The following is a 14,633-nucleotide window of genomic DNA, read 5'->3' on the forward strand; positions in this document are numbered from 1 at the left end:
CTTGCAAACTTTTCCTTATCACCAGAGATTTGATCACCATCATACCTAGAAACAAAAGACAGTAAGTAAATTCACAAGGGTTACGCATCGCATGACAGTCAACACACAGCAGAAAGCAGAGAAGTTCACAACTGCAAACTATTACAAATAACAAGAAAAACGAGAGCATGAGAACAATTAAAGCAAAGGAAACGTAGAGTCTGACGAAACTTCCAAGCCATGCTGATTGAAAAGCTTCATCTGTATATTTTAAAAAGTTGGAGGCACATTTCAGTGGATTTATGCAAACACTTTGACATACACTCATTGCTTGGGAAACTTAATAACCAGCACCATTACAGAAAACACCACTGAGCTTTTATTGACAGCAGCCCATGAAATATTCATTGCTGTGTTGGAAGTGAACGAGCTATATCTTTTCCAGATTAAAACCACAACTCACTCCATTCAGCAGAGGGCACTGATGGTCTACAGATAACATGGGAGGGCAGAGACACACGTTTAAGTGCAATATGTTATATAAGGATGCCTTCAGAAAAAGGCTCTAGTAGGTACAGACACTGTACTGTCTGTTGGGGAGACTGGCAAAAGTCAGTCAGGCAGATGAAACTGTTGGGTAAATAGAAGTGAAATTAAAACTGGCTTAAATCCCTAGAAGTAAACAGGTACCTCATTCCTACACAAATCAACAGAAGTTAGATGTCCACAGCATATCGGCAGCAACTTTACGGAGTAAATCCTGATCAATGGGACCTTTGTCCCATGGGATTAAAGCTTCACTGCTTCTGAAGTGCTGTCTCCAAAACAGGGAGCAACATGACTTTTTAATAAAAAAATTACATGCTGCTCCTCCTTTCCCCTTCCTAAAAACAAACTAATCCTTTGAAATTAGATTTTGCTAGAACAGTTACAAAAAGACACATTTAAGATCTAACTTTTTGAGAAACCAAAATGCTTGTTCCAAACCAGAAAATGTAGGTTTTCAAAAATACAAAAATAAGGCTAATGGCTTTTCTAGAATTGAAGATTATTACTGCTCAAGAATAGTCCAATGATATTTTGTATTGGAATTAGCTTTTCCAAAATGATGTCATTTATTACAACAGAGCCTATGAAATTATGAAGCCTCTATGTAATAGCTAACAAGGTAAAATTAAGTTTTTCCTTTTTTTCTTTTCAAACAAATTAAAACTACTTTTAAGTACCCCAACCACACAAGTGCCTCTATGAGAGTTCATATTTTCCTTCCCCAGTAAGACTCAAACTCTGAAGAGCAAGCTTAAGAGAGACCTGAGTTATATTTCTTTCTATGTCGCATTTAACATCAGCACTCTCAAAACACTCAAATGAAAATGCCACTTTCTGCCACTTGACTCTGCCCAGAGTGCAGACTGAGCCCAAAAAAATGTTAAACAGAAAGACAGATTCAATGAGGAATGGCAACATGCCGTTATCTGAGAAGTACATGCAGACGCCTCCATGTGCCGATGAGATGCCATGCAGAGATACCTGAGCTGGCTTGGAAGTCCCTGAGAAGCAAGGTGTGTTAACTCACGTGGAGGACCGTACTAACACTACTATCTCCTGTGTTCCTGCTACCTTGGGACTTGTCTACTCATCCTGCTCTAGTTGGTTGGGCTGAAGATGTTATTGCCTCCAGCTACTCTTTTCTCCCTTCCAGTCTCCCAGCTGACCTCTCTGCGTGCATGCTTCTTCAGGCACTGCAGTCAAAGCCAGCTGGGTTAGCTCAAACATTTAAACAGCAGTTCTTTGCTAACCACAGTTTTGACCGAGACAAAGCTAGGAATCAGTCATGTGAGCAATGTGGAGAAGGGAAAGTCCTAAAAGGGCACAACTAGAAGAGAATGTCTGAGCATGGCCCTGGGCATCATTTTTTCTGTACTTTCTAAAAGTAGAACAATCTGGGCTTTTTAGAGCATTTAAGATTTAAATATCAGATTTTGATCTGACATCTAAAATTAACTGAGTGCAAGCACAGCACAGCATACTTCTCCAATAAAAATAATGGAACTATTGACTCTCCCCACCATCAAACTTCAACAGGCTGAAGCCAGGATGGAGACAGACCAACGCACGTGCACCACTGTGCCTAGAAATCCTGACACTTAGCAGGCACAAACCAGGTCACATTCATCACAAATCTTGTTCCCTTAACATGCACCTTCTAGTAAACATCAGGACCAGCCCTCAGATCACCAATTTTAACACCAGAGGCTGGAATATTTTTTCTGTAAATGAGATCAGCTAAACCAGGGTGCTGCTGGTCTTGTCTAGTAGGTTATGATATGATGGTACAAGACATCTTCAGCATGCTTATCTTTCAGATTGACTAGGAAGATCTTGTTAAAACCCTACAGTGAGAGCTGTGTTTGAACATGGATGCTGGTATATAGCTACAGTTACAATTTAGATAATCAGTAGTTATTAGCTTTTTTCAAAGTATCTACCCCTTGCTGCAACTTCTTGGTTTCTAATGAAAAAATGCAAACAGTGTGACCAGAAAAAAAGGAAAAGTGAAAAAATGGCAATGATGCTTTAATGTCTGTTTTTTATTTCTAGCCTAGAATATTCCATGTTAATTAACATTTATTTTGGCAATTTTTACTATTCAGTTACGCCTAATGGCACATAATAAGCTTTAATCTTAAAAAAACAATCCACAACTCTAGGATCTGTCATATTGTCTTAACAAGCAGTTAACATCTGAAATAAATTAAAAATAAAATTCATTTTCAGTGGCAGAAGGACAACTTCAGCAAACAACCAAAGTTCACCTACAGCAGTTGAAATAATAAGCTAAAAATCACAAATTTCCCGATTTGACATAGCTGCAGAGTGAAATTACGACACACGCACTGTCAGCTTTGTTAGCCAATAACTACATTAGGCAGATTTCTGCCAGGATGTCTAATTTGCAGAGGAAGCTGATAAAAACAGTAACGAGAATTTAGGTCAAGTTGTTGGCAAGTTCTTCAGCCATATTCATACTGACTCTAAAACACCAGCAGGAAGACAGTTGTCTTTCTCCACTGAAAGAAGTCAGTGACTTGGCCAACACTCACCTTGAAAATTTGCTGGGCCCCTCCCCATCTTCATCATCGAAGTCCATTCTGTAAAAGCAAGATTTCTAAATTAGTATTCATGACATTGGCAATGGTGACATTCAAGCCAGCAGTTCTCAACCTTGTTTGATTTATATTTTGACCAGAGGTGTTAACAACTGATTAGATTCCAGTCTTGCTCATATTCTCCACAGCCCTTAAAAGTAGCTCATCAGCTGTCAGGAATACAAATAACACAAGTTTTTTTAAAAAATAAAGTAATAAATCACTGCTCTTCTCCACAGACATCTGTACTGTTAAAATTAACAAATAAATAAATATTAAACAAATACAGTTCTTGTATACAGCCTACCATGAACCTAACTTACATGGTTTATGTCCCAGACCTTCTTAAGTCAGCAGAAGAGATAAGCTCTTCTTTGGGCCAAATCTCAGCCCTTCAGTTAGGCTCCTCCAGGGAGCTACAAAAAGCAGGAGCCTTGTTCTTCACTTCTTACACAGAGAGACTAGGAAGATTAACTTCCTAAATTAGCCACCTAAATTAGTTTTCTGTCTTAGGCAGTGTGGTTGTCTCCTTCCTATTGACATTAAGTCACTATAAAGTCATGCAATAGTATCATTTCCAAAGCATTTTATATATTTTTATACCTTTAAAAAGAGGTGGACAAATATATATCCAATTTTAAGGGGGTGACTCAGCCACTAATGCACACTAAGAACCAAGCTGATATAAAATTATCATATACAATTATTGGTTTATTCTATATATTTTAATAACGAAATACACTGGTATGATATAAACCCCTTGATCAGTCAATTAAGTGTAATTTGTGTAAACAGGAAGTCATAGTCTTGTTTTGCAAACAATTTTGCCAGGTTTCTTTAACAGTCTAAGCTTTCTAACATTTCAGTTAGAACTGGATAAAACATCAAAGAATTACAGATTCCATGTTTCTAACACTTTTCATATTAACAACAGATATAAGTCATATTAAAGGCAAAAGCCTTGCAAAGTGACAGTAATATTTATTTCAGTATTAAAAGAAACTCCTACCAATTAAAAATTAAGATTTGTGTGTTCAGAGTGTGGGAACAACAATGTGAAAACGCTCTCTAAAACTACATCAGCATAAAGAAGTACTAGTGCCAGTCAGGCCTTGCCTCCTGACTCTAGTAACCAAGACAGACTGGTCTAAAAAAGATGTGTCAGAGTCACAGTAATCTATGTACAATCAGGACAAGGGCAGCAAAGAAGCACAAGAATTGGAAATGGTATTAGAAAAGTCACAATAATATTTTCCAGATGCTAGTAGTGATTATTCATTTCTGGAGGAAGTAGAGAGAAAACCTTTTTCCCCAAAGAGCCTTAAAAAAAGATGTGTATTTAATTTGGTTAGGTTTGATGCAATCATCATTTCATTATAAATTACATTCTTGCTCACTTAGTTATCACCAGGTCTGGTTTCAAGGCCAGTGCCCACCCAGCTGCCTCACGCAGGACAACACCGACCTCGAGTGGCCAGTGCCCTGGCCGTGACAGGGGACCTGTGGTGAAGCCAACACCCAGCTGATGTGCTGCTGTCACCTCAAACGTGGCCTACAGCAAGCAGAATTTCCCCAGATCTGCTGCATATACAATACTCTCAGCAATATAACACTTACGCATTGTCATCTAGCCAAAGGTCTCCTCTTACCTACCTGCTTCTTCCCCACATATAATAATGTGCCTGTAGGTGACATCCCAGAACAAACTTCTGAGTCATTTCAATTGCAATCTTTCTACCAACACCAAAAATGTCAAAGTCAATGTTACAGTAGAGCTGTTTGTTTACAAGCAGAGGGCACATGCAGGCTGGCACTGGGCTGGCTCCACCTGAAACCACTCACAAAAGCATCACATCAGGGATATCCTTCACTGGTTTCACTGGCAACCGAAATATAACCAAGAGAAACCTGCAGTTTCAAAGTTGAGGGATAAGGGCAGCAGAAAATACATACGCCTATGGTGGGGAAAAGCCTCTTCTTCAAGTATTCAGTAAGATATTGCTTTCATTTGGAATGGGTTCATTTGGAATTTCTTTTCTTCTTCTCCAAGACACTAAGATCCCATTCCTCAGTAGATTTTCTCAGCTTCCAACCAAATACTCCAGCTGAGTGCTAAGGAATGGATTTGACTCCTAAAATCAAATACTCGCTCTACTGCATTTAGTCAAGTTTATAATTACTGTAATATAACGCAGAGAATCGCAGAGAACATGGTGACAGTTTAAAGCTTGATCCTGCTGCCCACACTGTGTGCCTACGTCCAGAGGAGTAAGTAGGACCAGCACACCCGTTTATCTAGATGGCTGGATATCAGCTTCTGATCTGGTAAGATCTTGGTGAGATAATATCCACAGCTAACACCTACCACCTTTATAGCGGGCTCATCGTGGCAGGGTCCGAGTGCCTAGGGTGCAATACCGGACTGTAGCAGACTAAATCTCTAAATAATGCCTTAGCTTTGTTAAACTACCTCAAAACTTTGACTTTATTCCAAATGCAGAATTATTAAAAAAAAAAATTAAACATAAACCTCATTAAAAACATCAATACTTGTAAAAATGCAACAGCAAATGTACTTCTGTCTCATCTTTGTTAATAAACACGTTTCCTAGTTTCACATTTCACTGTGCAAAATGAAAAAAGTCTTTCAAAAGCTGAAAAAAAATCTCAGTTATAAAGTAATTGATTCCAATGTCCTGCCTGAACCACCACGCCTGCTTTACAGCAAGGCAGAGTGAAAAATGGTGGGAATCAGCTGCACCCTTTAGCAGAACACAGCAGAACACATAAAAATAATATTCCAACAAACTCCCCACACCCTGACAGATCAGATCTTCTGTTCACACAGAATATATCACATATTAGCAAAACAGCAGAAGCAGTCTCCAAGAAGACAAATGACATCATTTCAGAAGTTTCAGAAAGAGTATCTTTTATCTTCATTTAAAATTCCCATTAAAAAGAGACTTTAAAAAAAAAAGAGCTGCACTATGCTTTTTTGTTTTCAAGAGACAGCATAAATCTTGGTTTTGTCTTTCATACTGTTCATGTCAATCGCAAAGAGGCCTGATGTATGAGGTACTTATTAGAATATATTTTCCTCAAAAGATGTGTGGGTACCATAAATAGTGTGACAAATTTTTATTTATTTATTTATTTTTATTTAGAAACATTTTAATACAAAAAAAAAATTAAAAAAAATCCTTCCAACAAGGTGGTTCTGTACAGGTTAAAAAATCGCAATGGGAGAGAATTTGAACATTGCAACAAAATGACTATGTAAAATTCCCAAGAAATGTCAAAAGATGGCTTGCCACAAATAGACAGCACAGGAAAGGGGCAGGCAGGAATGATCAGGAGCAGATGCAGCTGAGAAGCAGATGGGGATCTGTACCACAGCCCTTTGTTCAGTGCAATACAGAGGATACACCCGGGGAGGGAGGCTGGTGGGCTGTGGTCTCTTCCTCCCCAAATCTTACAGTTCTGGGACTGAACTGAAACAAAACCACTGCATTTGTAAACCAAACAGAAAAAAACCCCACCAAACCTCCCTCTCCAATTACAGATTATCTAGGAAGATAAAAAAGCCCCATATCCTCTAATACAGCAAAGTCTAAAGAAAAAAACATGTTAAATAAAGAACTGATGTTACCTTAATCTAAGGTAGCCACTGACCACTGCAGTAAATTATCTTATGCACTCCTAGGCTGTCAATTTTTTCTATAAAGTACTTGATATAATTTATAGAAAGGAAAAATATTTTTCTGAGCTGTCAATGAAGCTGAATGCCTAAACCGCAGAAACACCTTCTGGATAGCCAATGAATTTAAACTAATCTGCATTCAAGTCCATATAGCAATTATTCTGCCAGCTTGCCTCAGCAATTATGAGAAAAAAAAACAATTTTCAGAGATAACCGAAGCTGGAAAAGACGACTGTGTTCACTAGCTACATTCCTTTATATCTGACACAAAGCAGTCATTTCTAAAATGCCCAAGGATTCAGGTGTACAAAGATGTATCACCAGGACAGTAATGAAAGGACCAAGTGTCAGCTGCAACTTTGTTCAAAGAGAAACTAGGAGGAATTAGATAGACACTGCAGGCATTCTTTCCCTCAAGGTCTGAATACATACACACTGAACCCAAAAAAAAAAGCAAAAAAAAAAAGCACCATCAGCTCAGGCTTGGAGAAGTGCTGTTAGTTTAGAGCTTGGTGCACAGATAAAGTATCATTGTCTGGGTATAACAGCAATCTATGCTAGCTTACTGCATCTGCATGTTAAATACACTTAAAATAATTTTATGTTCCTCCCATCCTCCCCTCACTCCCTTTTCTTGCAAATTAATTATGATACTTAAAATGCAATAGTTAAAGCAGAGTTTTCAATTAATATCAAGTCAGTATTTAATATAGTCAGAAGATTCCACAGTCAGTGGCATCAGACCTTGGTAACGGTAATTTGCAAACTGGTATTCGCTGTTGACATGGTTTATGATCAATTATCCTGTAACTCAAAAGTACAAAAGGTTATATATGTTATGAATAGATGTTAATGCTTTGTTTTCGACTTTTGAGGGCAAATTTGAAAAGTTTTTTCATTGAACAGTTTCAAAATAAAAATGTGATACCTGTCAAAGATGTCAGGAGTTTCTCAGACCAGTTTCATACTGTCAGCCTAGCATATGGAAGCACACCCAATGGGGAGAAACCTCTCAACTGTCCTGTCCAAAGGAACCCCCTCAAAACAACCATCCTGAAGGTTCACATCACACCAAGTTAACTCCCAAATCCAAGGCAAGATCTACCTTCTCCCATCTTCATTCACTCCAAGAATGAGACTTCAGCACTGTTACTCGAGCAGATGGCTAAAATGGGCAACGTACCTTGGCAAATAGTGCCGAGAGTAGCTATCACAAGGAATAATGTTTTCTGCTGAGGTGTCTGTCAGAGACGATTTTACCCACACTATTGATCCTGTCAAGTTCTACCACTGTCATATTTAAGGGCTAAATATAAGACTAATGTAACTCTTGCAGGCACTCTCAGATCACAGATACCTCTGAGAAAGGATTCATTCAGGCTCTTGCTCCCAGAATCTGAGAAACCACACTGCATTTCCAGCAAGACCTGGAACACTGTAGACCACAGCCTCTGAAGGGTGACTGCTATTTCTGTACCTGGGACTATAAAGAAAACCTTTTTAACAGAAGTCCTTTCTTTGAGAAACTGCAAGTCCAAACTTCAGACGAAGTTGGATAAGTCTGCATGTGCAAGTAAGAACACATCTTGCTATCTTTATTCACATGATAAATCCTTTTGAGATTAAACAGATGTAGGCAACACACATTAATTACATGTACAACAGCCACAGGATCCAAACTCTGTTTCTGGATGCTTTGCCAAATCTGAAAGTCTTTTGAAGCAAGGAAAACAACAAACAAGACACTTATCAGCAAGTTTGATCATGCAGGAAGAGCAGATACATTGAAGAGCAAAACAAAACAATTCAGTGGTTAATGCCATAATGTAGTTTACATACATAAACATTACATAATAAACATACACATATAGGTGCATTTTCAGTTTTTCAATACCAGTCATTTCCAGTTTCAGACCTGAAAAAAAAAAAAGAAATGTCTCACCCAGAGCGGCGCTTTCCTCCTCTGGAGGGCATGGATCCTGCCATTCTCACTTGTCCACTTGCCATTGGTGCCACCGGCAAGGCCACTGAGCCTGGAATATCTGATGCCATTTCTGTAATGCAGAGGTAGGAGGGGGGGGGGGGGGAAACCCAACCCTTTAATCCATTACATTCAAGGAGAAAACTGTGATGACAACATTAAAGAAAGGTACTTTCAAAAATAAGCAGGGAAATCTTTCCTTTTTATTTCTAAGGAAAAGTAAAGCTCTCATATCAAAGACCAGCAGATTCACAGCTCCCTTAAAAGAAGCCCAGTTGTGTCAATAGCCATTAGGACTGCCCCGGGAGACAATCACAGCTCAGTACCTCTGTATTTCAATTTACTTAATGGTTCTAATTTTACTTCTCAGAGGGGCTGTCAGTTGAAGGACAACAAACTTTTACAATTGTTAAACTGCTCTGTAGAGAAATGCAGAGCTGGATTCCCAAGTCAAATGAAGCTGTGGATCATGGTACCAGGGTATCAAGAAAAATAAAACTTCAAAAACTTTTCAGTTTGCCAGTGAGGTCAAGAGTTTAGAGTAGGGATGAATTATCAGGTGACACTGCTTTTTATTATTTATATTCTGGTGGCATTCAGAGGACCAGACTGAACTTAGCAGAGCTCCAAGGCTTCCTGTATTTCTGCACGGTGCCTTGCAGAGCAGAACCGAGCCCCAAATCCAGGCTGATACTCATCTCTGCCAGTGCTGTGGGTATAGCCACAGGTTAATGAGATCTTCAAACCTCAAAACTTTGATCTGAGGAAGAGCAAGAGCACACTTTACACAATGGTTTTCAGACTGCTAATGGCAAGTACTTTTACAACCTATTAATAATAGTTTATTACACTTAAAAAAAGAAAAGCAGAATATATTTCTACCCTTTTCTCCTATCCTATGGATTAAGTTCTATGCAACTCCTGTAAACCATGTAAGCAATTAAAAGTTTTTTAATGCAGATATACTTTACCTACTCTGGAGGTAAAAATCTCCAGTCAAAACATTTTATTATGTTGAAAGAAAAGAAATTATTTAAAAAACTTGGTGGAGTACCTGGAGCTACAAATAAATATATTTACTAATAGAAAACAAATATGTTAAAAACTCCTGCTATTTTTTTCCAACAGATAAGTACAAAAGAACTTAAATTATGGAAACAGGAATCCACGTTCTTTCATTATGTCTGGAGAGCACTTCATCTCTGCCACACTTTATATAAATCCACTATGCAACATTATGCATTTCAAATAATAACACTTTATCTGTTCACTGATTTCATGGATTTCTTCTAGTACATTTGCTTTTATTAACTCATCTTCAACTAAAAAGCAACAGAGCAAAGTACTCATCCAATATTTTTCAACAAAGTGTGCAAGGACAAGCAATGAGACCTCTGCCTACAACACCACATCACACCACGGAAAGTCCCGCCGTGTCTAAAGCCACTGCTATGTGGAAACACTACAGCCATGTGTGTTACCATATTTCTATACAAATAAAAGCATCAGCATCCAAACAACTGGTAAATCACTATTTCCAGAATAAGTACCCTTAGTGGACTAATGGCAATAATTCACTTGGAACACTGAAACTCACACTGCATGGATAGAACCAAAGGTAATTTTGAAATGCTCTGCTCACTCATTTATTAAAGCAGATGGTAAAAACCATAATAAATCTACCTGCAAAGTGTCCCTGTCACTCTGAAACACATCTCAGGATATGTCACCAAGGAGATCAGATTTTTTAAAGCAGTAATTGTAAAACAGTTTCAGATCAACTTGGAGCAGTATTTTAAGAGAGGAAAAATAACATCACATTTGTAATTGCGATGAGAAATTCTTGTAACCTTATTTGCATCAATCTAAAACAAAGATGATGAAGAACCAGGCCAAGTTGGATTCACTTGCTCTTAAAAGTCTAAAAGCCAAAGCTAATTATTTAAGGTAACTTTCTAGATCACTAAAAGGGAAACAAAGCACCATTCCTGCACTATTATGCATCCCGTGCTTAGATGAGCATCCAAAATAAGTTGAGTAAATCTCTTTCTATAGGTCACTGGCTCTCACCACTGAAAACTCAGGGAGACCTAGACAGATAGCTTTGATCAGACATCCAATTTAGGGGGTTGTGGTTAGGCAGAATGAGTTGGTTTTCTGGTCTTATCTTCAGTTTTTAATGTACAAAGATGTGAGAGGCAAGGGTAGTTAGCGAGTTTCAAGTAGTAAGGAAAACCAGAAACTGTGTATCTTTTCATAAGAAAAAGGAAAAAAGGCCATAGCAATGGTCAGACCACAGGCTCAGTTCTATGGGTCCAAAAGCACCTGAAAGAAAACATTCTGCAACAAATAGATCATCTATCCATCAGGGTGTAAGCTAAAGAGCTACTGTGTTATCTTGAATCTCCAGAATGGCACATAAAAACAGTGCAATGAAGAAAGTACTTCTTACATAAAATAGCCTTCAAATATGTCTGCACAGTCCTGGGAGAACAAAACCAAGCTCATTGAGCTGACTGCTTTAACATAATGTCTTCAAAAAATTTCATTTCCAAGATATAAGCACAAGAAGATAAAATAAAATAAAAAAAAAATCAGGGGATACACACACATTGATCCAGGTGAAAGCTCAACTACGAGGTAGGAAAGCTTCAGGTCTTTCAAATCAGAAGACTTTCCATTACGCAACTGGTTGAAGGTGTGAGAGACCTGCATATACATCAGTGTGTAAGACACCCAATTTACCTTTCCACTTCAGAGTTTCCCATCTCAAAAAGATACCAGCCATTGTGTGACCTATTGCAGCTTTCGTGAACCCCTCAAGGGTGGACACACACTGCTCACAAAAGCGGTGCAATGTGTGAAGTTACAGCAACATAAATTTAGGGCAGCACCTTCAAAGTAAATGAAGGTATTCCCCCTCCCTGGAAGTGTTCAAGGCCAGGCTGGATGAGGCTTTGAGCAACCTGGCCTAGTGGAAGGTGTCCCTGCTGATGGCAGGGTTGTTGGAACTGGATCCTCTTTAAGTTCCCTTCCAATCCTAACCATTCTGTGATTCTATGATTCTATGTTGTAGCTGAAGCTAGTATGAAATCCCAGCACTGCAGAACCAGGTGTCAAGTTGGTTATATATATATATATTTTTTAAAAAAATAAATAAATAAAAAAGAAGATGCTGGGTCAACAATCACAAAGATCACATTTCCAGGCTCATCTACACCCACGTCCAGACAGATGTTAACACTGATGTTCACAGAAGTGTTTCAGCAGCAATGAACATTAGGAAACAAGCTGTTTTCTTTCTGAGATTGGACCTTCTGAGAAGGGGACTTTCCTTTTGCCAACAGAAATAAAACAAGCGTTGCTTACTTTACCCAAAATTAAAACATGAGCATAAGAGTATAATGTTCAGAAAGTAAAACAAGGTCAGGCTGAATGTTCATGAAAATAATCTATAATTATCAAGGCAGTATTCTGAAAAGAATTATTTAAAAGAAATTCCTTAGTTTCAAGTAGAATCACTTTTCTGCTGCAAAAATATACACAATATTTAATTTGAAAGTTAGAAAGTTACCTAGAGATCTGACAAAGAACACAGAAATGCTAATAAAATAAAACCCAGCACAAAACTCAATCTTCAGTGGATATTCTTCCAGTTAGATGACACCTAACAGCCCTTGTCTTATCACTGTCAGGCCTGATCCTGCACTAATACTCATGTTCATCTTGGGGATCCCTGGGGAGCCACACTAATCCAAGGACAATGTCAGTGCTCAATGGAAAAGCAGCAGAATTAGTCCCTCCATTTCTGTCAAGAATTAATTTCACTTGGATATCACACTTTCCTTCAGCACCACATGTAGGTGACTCACAAAAAATTCAAGGATCTTTTTGAAATAAAAGACGATCTGCAAATGTACATTAAAAATATAGGGAAAAAAATGAAGGGAATTATTCCCAATAAACTCCATGTTCATCTCAAGCTTTTTATAGAGAGGCATACAAAAATCAGCTACCATGTACTTCACAAAGTAAAACATGAAAAGCAAGCTAAATGCTGCATGAGGATACCTTGAAAGTGCACGTGAACCACAATCACAGCAAGAATTACTGGATGGTGCAACACACCAGGATGAATCTGGACTTCCCTTTTTAGTCAGAGAATTACTAAACCACAGCTCTTTAGCCCAAAGTTTCAAATCTTGAGCCTCAGCTCAGGTCCACTGCCTGAAGTGCAGCTCTAACTTGTCTCTGACACGAACGTGTGAGTTGCTGAGACATCCCCAGAGAAGCGCAGCTCTTCGGTCAGGTATCTCCACAGCCTGCATCACACAGCTCTGGAGATGGTGTTTCCTGCTCCGCTCCTCTCCAGAAACCACAGTTGTGCTTCTTGCTGTGAAGCTTTGAAGCACAACCAGACGCTGTGCATGACAAGACTCTTACAAAAGATCATATTAACCACACTATTTTCAGCCACTCAGGCATCCCAGGCTATACACCTCTCACCTACACGTGCCAGAACCAGACAGGGTCAGGTTCAAACCTGAAGTCTACTGGAGAAATGCTTTCACTGACTTCAACGGGCTCAGAATCCCCAACATTAACTTTAACGACCAGTTCAAGGTTTGCTATGACATGTCAGGTACCACTGAGCATGCTCTCCACAGGGCTCTCTTATCCTTCAGTATCTACTGTAATAAACAGGATTAAAGTCAGATACCAGCATCTGATTAAATAAATGAGATTCTACTTTTATCAATACAAATGTGACGGATTTCTAGCCGCTAATCCACAGAACGACTGAGATGTCAATCACATCCAAGTAAATGTGGATCTAAGGCTAAATACAGAATTACGAATGTGCCCTCTACCGTGAACAGCATCATACACAAAGATTTTAAATGTTCTAAGAAATCAGATTTCAAAAACTTCTTTGAAAACTGTATTTTTCCATACCCTGAAGTCATACGGGAGTTGGACGTGTCTCAGCAAAGAGGTTTTGATTGCAGTCAATTGCAAAGGGGATTTTCTGCCTAGCACAGAGACGTTTAAGAATAAACTAAATCATATCTCTTACTTTAGAATATGCCAATGAAAACATGAAGCCATCATGTAGCCAAAAATATTTCACAGAAACACCTATTCTAAAATCTAGCTGTATATTCAGTCATTGCTTTTATATGTTAACTACGGAGATTAGAAAATAGAGCTCGCTCTTAGAGAATATAAAAAATAAAACATTTTCATTGTTCCCGATAACTCTGTTAATACTGTGGTACTTCACTCCATTGCCAGATACTTTAAATAGACTCCACAGCAGAAAGATCTACCGTACAGAAAGGATACACAGAAAAGCAAAAGCATTCCTTTCCATGCTCTTAACACAATTACAATAACAAATAAATCAGGAAATATAATAAATCCCACCTTCAAGGAAGACTCTGAGAAAGATGCTATTTCTTCCCTGGGAACAAAACCTTCCTGGAGAGAAATTTTATCCGCATATAAGAAGTGTCAGAAACCTCTGGGAAGAAATGTAGCAGCATTGGTATTCTGCTCAGAAAATGTCATCACAGATCTGTTTACCTTAACTGTGGACCATGATTCAGCCGGTGACAACCGTCTTGCATACTGATCAATTTATTTGCAGCAAAATTACTAACATTTTCTACTTTAACCATTTAGGTTCTGGAAACAGCTACTAAGATAGGGAGGGTTTTTATGAATAATATCTAAATCCTACTTAATCAAAAAATTTCCCCTCCACCACAATGCCCTGTATATTGCAAGGGGGGGTCCCCCCATAATCTTGAAGAAAAAT

At 38.4% G+C, this 14,633-nt stretch overlaps 1 protein-coding gene across 1 annotated transcript in view; it reads right to left on the reverse strand.

The window, feature by feature from the left end:
• The window catches only part of ARNT2 (aryl hydrocarbon receptor nuclear translocator 2), a 76,755-nt gene extending 67,872 nt beyond the window's left edge, over positions 1–8,883 (reverse strand). Inside the window, exons 1-2 of the mRNA XM_010167988.2 lie at positions 8,774–8,883; positions 3,084–3,131 (exon numbers count right to left, since the gene is read on the reverse strand). Of these exons, the coding sequence (XP_010166290.1) occupies positions 3,084–3,131; positions 8,774–8,883 (158 nt within the window). The remainder of the gene's footprint in view (positions 1–3,083; positions 3,132–8,773) is intronic.
• Between the last annotated feature and the right edge of the window lie 5,750 nt (positions 8,884–14,633).

This window comes from Antrostomus carolinensis, unplaced genomic scaffold (genome assembly GCF_000700745.2).
Source record: "Antrostomus carolinensis isolate BGI_N321 unplaced genomic scaffold, ASM70074v2 scaffold5195, whole genome shotgun sequence".
Classification (NCBI taxonomy): domain Eukaryota; kingdom Metazoa; phylum Chordata; class Aves; order Caprimulgiformes; family Caprimulgidae; genus Antrostomus; species Antrostomus carolinensis.